General features: G+C 34.0%; 1 protein-coding gene across 1 annotated transcript; it reads right to left on the minus strand.

Annotated features, from left to right (window-relative positions):
* Positions 1 to 3,589: 3,589 nt before the first annotated feature.
* LOC120074944 (uncharacterized protein At4g28440) lies at positions 3,590 to 7,806 on the minus strand. The gene is made up of 3 exons (XM_039028053.1): positions 7,653 to 7,806; positions 6,748 to 6,988; positions 3,590 to 4,171 (listed from the first exon to the last, which is right to left on the minus strand). The coding sequence occupies exons 2-3, from the start codon at positions 6,968 to 6,970 to the stop codon at positions 3,981 to 3,983; spliced, it is 414 nt and encodes a 137-aa protein (XP_038883981.1). The 5' UTR covers positions 6,971 to 6,988; positions 7,653 to 7,806; the 3' UTR covers positions 3,590 to 3,980.
* Between the last annotated feature and the right edge of the window lie 1,255 nt (positions 7,807 to 9,061).

Genomic DNA, 9,061 nt, shown 5'->3' on the forward strand with positions numbered 1-9,061 from the left:
CGTTAGATGATATAATATTAAATTTGTCTTCACTTATCTACTTAAGCTTTTTAGTTAATAAGTGATTTAAGATGATATTAGAGTAGGTGAAGAGATCCTATGTCAAATCCCTGCAATGTTATTTCATCTCCAATTAATTTTGATTTCACTTGTTGGATCTTCTTTATATTACATTTGGATCTTCAATGTATTTAGTTCACAAGTACAAGTGGTAGATGACCGACCATCACATCCATCAGAAAACTAAAATTTAAATATAAGCTGCAAAATTAGTATAAAAAGTTTTTATGATTGATAATCTCTCGTTTAATCAATTTTCCTCTCTTGTTATTTAGGTTAAAAAAAAAAAGATAAGATAGATTATTAAGAAAATATTGTTGTTGGAACTATTGGATCGACTACCAAAACTATAATACTTGTGCATCATTTCTATAAATTGCAGCATAGCATTTTATAAATTGAACGTAGGTTTGAAACATCTTTCAAAAAGTAGATGCATATGAGGACACGTTTTATATATAAATAATAATGAACAAACGTATACGACTAAACTAGTTATCCAACAATTTTATTGGCCAAATCTAATTATAAATTCACACATTTTGAATGCATCAAACTATGTTTGTCCAATCTTTGAGCTCTTGCGTTCGATGGATGAAAATTAATCTGGAAAATACTTTTATTTTTTAAAAAATATTAATGGCACCAACAAAGAAAACCAGATGCAAGTAAAAAGTGTAGAGGTTGGAGGGAAACTTAGTTGGTGAATCTCTAGTGGATCTCTATTGTTATGAGATTCTATCTCAAAATCAATTAGTAATATGAAGAATAGTTCATCTATTTTATAAGAAGCACGAGATCCTTTAGTTTTCTGAAAGTTGGATTCTCAATGATCTCCAAGTTGTAGAGTAGAAAACTAGATCACATTGCAAAGCCAACAGAAATGTTGTGATTTTAAAAGAGAACGCATTAAAAACCATTCCATTCTCACCCAAACTCCAAAGTCCACCCCAAGAACGCCAACCCAACCACTTAACTTTAAAGGGATATTTGGGAGAGTTAACTCCCACGCCTACGCCTACTCCTGTTACTCCTCTTCTGTTTGTTAAATGTTAGGTGAGAACATAATTTATCGATAATACAATGCAAATATCAAGATGCTGATTAATAACAAAAAGGCCAAAAAAAAAAGAGGGCAACATGGTGGGTGTTTGACACTTTGACTTGTTTCAATGGAAATGCGGTTGCATGCCACTGTCCTTCAGCCACATGGAATGGGGATCAAGTGTTCACTAAATGGCATTGCCATAAATATGATATGATGGATGCAGAGTTTTGGTTGGTGACCCAGTTGACCTTGGATGTTGACTCAATTAATTTTTTAAAACGCCTATCATTTGAATGCTTTCCTTTCCTAGGGAAGGACCTATCCCCATTTAACTATATAAATTAATTGAAAACAAGGTACAGCTTGATTTGATTTGATTTTTCCCTTTTTAAAAACTGTACAGATTTTACTCTTCCTCTCCTATCTTCGATCGTAAAGTAATCAACTTTAACTCAATTGAAATTGCGAATGATCCTGTTTTTTGACATTCCACCAACTACAAGTCTATAATAACAACGCTCTCTTCTGGCATCAACGTTATTATATTGTTTCATAATTTCTTTCCTCAGTCTCAGTTAGTGAGCTTCTCTCATCGTTTAAACTAGATCCCTTGTTTGTTTGTTTGTTTATTTTTTTAATAGAAAAAAGGAGAAGAAAGAATAAATAAAGGTGTGCTGATGATAATGCTTCACTTTCTCGGAAAACTGGTCGCAACTATAATTGGGTTTGATGATTCAGCATGTGAAAGTCGTTGAATCCTTCATAAAGTTCCCATCTTTGGATCCCAGCCAATTTTGCATTTGCTTTCCAATGGATCAAAAGAAGTGCAATTTTGAGAAGGTTAGTTGGCACGTTGACAGTAACGTTTCACCATCTTTGATTCTCTTTCATAATAGAATATGACACTGATAATAAAATTAAAAGACTTTTTGCATTTGCCAATTGGTATTATGACAAACAAAAAGTTTGTGGATTAACTTGGAGTCTGTTTTATCATGTTGTTAATTCTTAGAATGATCATATTGCACTGAAAACGTGGAGTTTCTCCACAAATGAAGTAAAGAAAGCAGACAACTGGGTAAGGTAATGTACTTTTTTAAAAAAAAAAAAAAATTTATGTGAATGGGTGCGATAATAAAACCCATCGGAGCTTTCAAATCAAGTTTCTGCTTTCAGAAGCATGTCCAGCATATGATTGCTGGTGTAACTTTAACTTTGTTACCAACAAAAAACCTTTTCAAAGCATCCTTGCACATGCTCGAGTCTTTCGTTTTGATATAGCATTCATTGCAGCCTGCGTGAATGAAGAATTATTTGTTGAGGCCGTGTACAATGCGACTGTGACCGACACGATAATTTTAGTTCAAGTGAATTGAGCGACGAAAAGAAAACTCCACTAATTAATGTCATGATAATTTTATCGTTGATGAACCCAATCGTGTTGGCACCAACCATGTAACCAATAACAAAAGGGAAGAGCACCCAAAGTGGACGGGATAGTGGCAACTTCAATCATGGGCGGACGGCCTCTGCTTTCATTTTGAATGGCATCCGAGTAATTTGTGTGATTCGTGGAAGGGGACCAGAATAAGCCAATCAGGGCTTGGTATTAACCTTTTCAAAACACTTCCCCACTCCTAATTAAGAACTCCATAGACACTACCAAAGAAATGAAGACGAGACTATGAGTGGTCCAGGTTTCGGATAGAAACGAAAACGTGGTCATATGCAAAAGATAGATTAAACTAATATAAAGCACGCAGATGTGGCTTAGTTGGCAGCCTTTAGCCGTCCAATCATTTGAATGATTTGTCGTGTTGGAGAACAGAGGCATTTGAAATAAGGTTAAATAATAAGATACGGATGTAGGGACGTGAGATACTAGGACTCAAAATGTACATTGTTTTAAATGATGAATGAGCATGACGTCAAAGAGACGCAATGCAATTAATTAAATACTTTATTTTACTTCTTATGATGCCTTTTCCATCACTTCCCATCTCTATTCTGGGAACTCTCGGCATTGGTGACGATCATTCTAAATGAAACCGATAAGTTTAGGATACATTTTTGTCGAGCAAACTACCATAATTGATAATTTACAAAAAAAAATCTCTCCCTGTTTCATATTAGATAAAACCTTAAACCTGCTTAAGCAGAACCAAAAATCATCTCACAATGCGTACACAAATGAGAACATACACTAGACTAGCCAAAGTCAATCCTAAAACTGGAGACACAGCTCCTTCCAACCTCCAACAGTAGAACACCAAACATGTAATTTTCTAAGTTCTAATAACATTTTTAAGTTAAAAGAAAAAAAAAACATGTATTTAAATCTTAGAAAGTCATTCCAAAAAAGCTCCCAATTTCTCAATTAGACTATTTTTTGTTTCATTATTCACCAAACTATAACACATGAAATCCACACATTTTTCAGATAATCAAAATCATTTAAGCATTGAATTCGACACTTGAAAGTAGTTAAGTTGGCATGGACCTTGAATTATAAAGATAAACATAAGTTTTAACGGAGCAAGGCTAGTCTTGTCATGTGATGATAGTTCAAGAACATCATAAAGTGCGTTCGTAAGCAATAAAATACTAGACAAAAGAAGAATAAAAAAGCCAGCTAAGCCTTCTTCCATCAACTAAGCCATTACCCACCTGTTTGTAGATCCCAACAACGGTTCCACCAATAGGCTGCAGGGATGAAAATCAACTTTCGTATTACTGGCCTCCAGAATTCTATTCCCTAATAATGAACTTTTGCGAGCATTTTCAGTACCCCAACGGAAACTTGTGATTTTGTAGCTTGATTGTTTTATTTTATGGTCAGGTTGCAGCAGGAAAATGAACACGATCACAAACTTCACTCTTCCACGACATTCACAAGTTCATATTCAATGAGTGAAAGATTGTTATCTTCCTTAACAGTGAAAGTGGCAGGCTCAGTAACTTCAACTCGGCCCCACCTGTCCACAGCAAGTCTCATTGATCCTTTAAACATGTCTATCTTAGCATTGCGCAAGGTTATAGTAGCACCTTCTTTCATCAAATCCACTACAAGGACGAAAGCAAAAACATACGAGTAAATGAGTTACGCAAACTTTAATGCCATTTAAACTTGTCCACAAAAGAAACACTCGTTCAAGTAAACAAATAAAACTGTGACTACAAGGAAAGATTCAAAATTAAATCAACTCTACTCTAAGGACTGGTTAATCAAACAGGATAGGGGTCAGTTGGAATTAAAATCGTCCAAAATGAACTAATAAAATTTTCCTGACCGTTAAAGTGAATTCCAGATGATGTAATTTACAAATCATATGAACAAAGATAAGCTATACAAAGATAGGGTAAGGGTCAAAGTCAAACACAGACATATTTAACAATAATCAGTTGGATCTACAACAAATATCATCCATATACAACTATCCCATTCCAGCACCGCATTTTCTCCTCTGCCAAACCCTGAACCTAGCTTGCACAAAATTCCATTCTTGTCCACCTCTTTCATCCGCCTATTTAAGAGAGAGAGTTTTTTTTGCAAGTAAAAATACAAGTTATGGGGTTGTTAACCACTTTCCCATTCAACAACTCACCACTTCTATCTATTCTTGTTAAGAGGGAGTAAGGAACAAAACAACCACAACAACTTCCTTTATTTTTACCATCATGGATTGGCTTAGTGGTAAATAAGGGGCATGACTTTGACAAAGGGCTAAGAGATCATGGTTTCAATCCATGGTAGTGGTAGAAACCACCTACCTAGAATTTAATATCCTACAAGTTTCCTTTACACCCAAATGTTAAAAGGTCAGGTAGGTTATCCATGAGATTAGTCGAGGAGCATGTAAGCTGACTAAGACACTCACGGATTAAAAAAAAAAAAAAAAAAAGCAAATTTCTTTTATTCTTATTCTTCTTTAACAGTTTGGCAGCAGTTAGAACATAGCAAGTGAACAATTGGAAGGAATCTATATCTGACAAAACGATAAGTTTGAATTAATATTATATAACTAATTAACAATAGACGAACAGTAAGTGAATAATTGAAACAAGCGTTAACTTAGGTGCATTTCATAGTCATTAAAACAAACACAACAATCAAAGAACCGAGCTGTCTAGATTCCTAGGTGCTGGCAGTTCCTCCAAAATCAAGAACTCAAAATTAGGGTTGGCAAAAATTCCCTTCGGGTCGGGTCCCCACGGGTACCCACCCAATCAAGGTAGGGAATCCTCGATTTGACTGGGAATGGGGTCAAATCAGGGACAGAAGGGTATCCTCACCCTATATACTATTTTATTTATATGTATATGTATATATATATATATATATTTAAAACAGTAAAGCTGCTGTTTCTGCTAATTCGTTTTTAAACTTTTTTTTTTAAATTTCATTTCATAATAATTAACTTTAATTTTGTATTAAATTTACAATAAAAAATGATAAAATAATTTTTATTATTGATTTAAATAAATAAAGCAATAATAATACTAACTTGTTATCTAAAGTACTTACAATTTTAATATAAATACCAAATTAATTGATTTTAAATTAAAAAATAATTAAAAATAAAAATAAAAAACTGAGAATTCTTCCACACAAGGACCCGATCCCCAACTCTGACCCCGACCCCCGAAAATGGGGATGGGGATGGGGTTGGGGAGTGCATCCTCGGTCCCACCCTGTTGCCAACCCTACTCAAAATTGTTGGCTTCAAGAAAGTCTCATTAACTAGATGGTTTTAAAATATTGTTGACAATTAATTTTCACTTTCTTACTGCCTCAAACAATAACATATCTTAAGATCCTTTGATCGCTTAAGCATCTAAACGTGATTAAGAATACAGTTAACATACAATATCGAGAACATTGAACACTGAGTGACGTGCATAAGCATAATCAAATCCTAACATAAAAATATACACATAACCAATAGATAAAATAAACCGTGATAGAAACAATAATAACTACATTTGATGGACCTTCTAGGACCAATTTCCCTCATGAGTTCATAATCAAAATAATACAAACGATTCCTTCAAAATCAATTATTCTCAAGATTCAGCAAAGAGCTTATCCTTTCAAATGTATCGAATGACATTAATCCAACACCAGCATGTAATAGAACCATTGGAGTGATTATCCAACCATTAGCCATTACATTAACTAATATATATAACCGACAAAGTATGTATGTACTCAGAAATGGATGACTTATTTCAATTGGCTTTGTATTTCAGCCTCCATATATGCCAGCATTTAGAAAAAAAAAAGGTCTAGTTTCTTATCTGAAAAATAAAGGTCCACAACTAATTTTAAGACAACAAAAAGCATCAAACCTTCCTGAAATATTTACTAGTAGGAAGTTAATATATCAAGACAACCTAAACCTTTTACAGTTAAATATGTAAATATGTTAAGGACAAGGAGTGAGACACGTGATATAAATCAGTTATGAAAACTCTTCCCTGCACCTTTTCTGTTGCAGGTGGATATAGAGAACCAACTAATGTCAAATGTTTAGTACTACGTACAGAATGTAAGCATAAAGAAGAAAGTTGGCATGCTTTATCCAAGATACAAATAATATACAAAAGGTGCAGGCTCCTCAAATATTGTTGAAATTTACCTTGATCATTTCTGGCAGTAAATATAATCATTCCAGTCTCATCACCCACTAAGCATTCAGCAATTCGCATCTGACGGGCTTGAGGACCATCAGGACGACCCTTTTGCAATACCATTTTCGTATTCACAACCTTGACTGTAAGAGTGTGGCCACTAGTGCCCGGCCGAAGTTGGTCAATCTTGGTAAATACCGGTTTCCTTAGTCCTGGTTTTGATTCTGCCATTTCCCCGAATATGAATACCTAAACAAACCAGTATACAAACAATAAGAATACAGTTACACAACAGAATGAAGTTGTGAATAAAGAAAATGCCTACACTACAAGTATATCACCAAGGTGGATGGAAAGGCGGGGACTGATAAAATATCCATGACAAAAAAATGCATAAATAATTCCAATTATCCATTCAACGAAACACAATAAGATTGAAGCAAAGTGCCAAATTATTATTAATATTTTAAATATCCGCAAATCTCCGAGCACCTAAACTAATCCCACAACTAATTTATTACATCCAAAAATATACATAGTTTTTTCATAACTTATTTTTCCGAAAATTTTCGTGAATCAAATGAAAGATAATCAAACTTCTGGAGGCCCAATGTGGGACTTACGGAAATGGCGTACGAAAATGATGTTTATTAGTATCCCTAAACCTCAATGGAAAACATAAATTAGTATTAACTCATCGAAATTGATGTTCAACAGGTATTTCTCATCACATTCTCTGTATAAATTTTGACACTTGAATGTCATAAATTAGTATTAAATGGGAATCATAAAAGAAAAACCATGCAAACCGAACGAGTACGACAAAATCGCAACCTGAATGCCAATAAAATTTCAGAAGCGAAGAGAAGATATAACAATAAAGGCAACTGAAATTTTAGGGTTTAGAAATTACCTTTTACGAGTGGTGGAGGGTAGAGGCAAAGACGATGGGGAAAAGGGAAGCCGATCTGATTTGAGAAACGTAGCCGTCAAACTCAAGCTTGGAGGAAAGAAATAAAGTTGCTATGAAATAACAACCGTCGATTATTGATCGCCAGAAGAGTTTAATCGTGATCGACCACGTGTCTTCCCCTAGAAATTTAACCTTGTAGGTTGGAAGTTTGTAAGTCAAGGTTTCAAAATAAAATTGGGAAAAGTTGCAACTCTTTAGTTTTTATTCCTTTTAGAAAGATAAATATCTTTTACCCTTCGCGATGAGAATTTAGGATGCATCAGACTCCTCATTGGGCCTAAAGCTCGATTCAAGTTCAGTCCAACTTCGATCCAACTCAGTTTAAGATCAACAACTGATCAGCTGGGTCCAATTAAGTTCTTTCATAAATTGGATTTGATATGAATCCTCCTTTAAATTGGGCCGGTCAATAGGCTAGTTTGTTTGAGCCTTATTTGGATTGTCCCATCAGACTAGCTTAAAAGTCCAATCCAATATAAAAATATATATTTTTATGAAAAATTGTAGTAGGTGTTATTTTTAGTTTAAATAACTAAATATGTATCATTTTCTAAAACTAATTGCATATTTAGAATATTTGGGAAGATTCAATTGAGATTTTTTTTTATTCTTAAAATAACCTTTATTTTAAATGGAAAAGAAATGAATCCGCCATCTTCTTCATTCTTTAACCCATACGATTCTCTCTCTTTTTTTTTAGAGCTTCATCATTGTTCTACGAGATTTGAAAAATGAAATCGATGTTCATCTAATCTCTTTGTGCGATTAATTTTTGAGTAATTTAATCTACAATTTCAATTTTCTCATTCGTCCATCAATTTCTGCTTACAATTTGGGATTTCTACTCGGTATTTGAGATTTTTACTCACCATTTGGGATTTTTTGGTATGTTTAGATTTCATCTTTAGTTTTTGGATTTGTTTAGTTTTTTTTCTTATCCTCTTTTTTTTTTTTTTTTAATCTAAGTTCATTTCATCCTTTGCTCGATTGATTCTTCCTCCCAATTCTAGGCCACGATTCTTCCTCAGGTTTTGTAATCAATTTCATCTATGTTTTTTCTTCCAATTAGGTTTACGACGAAACCTAGAAATCGATCACTAATCCAATTTGAGTACCTCAACAGGATAGACCTCAACAGAAAACTGAAGAGTAACGACAGCAAATGATTGAGTTCAGTAGTTCCTCATATAAAATTATTAACTCTAGAGACACAGTAATATGGAGAAAACTAAATTGTTTCAAGCACCGACAGAACCAGATGCATACCTTGTTTCAAAGAGAAGGACAGATCCAACTACCATCCATGTACGATCCATACTAGATCTAACCAATTGCCTATCCTACCTCTT

The sequence above is a fragment of the Benincasa hispida genome, chromosome 4 (genome assembly GCF_009727055.1).
Source record: "Benincasa hispida cultivar B227 chromosome 4, ASM972705v1, whole genome shotgun sequence".
In the NCBI taxonomy this organism is placed as follows: Eukaryota; Viridiplantae; Streptophyta; class Magnoliopsida; order Cucurbitales; family Cucurbitaceae; genus Benincasa; species Benincasa hispida.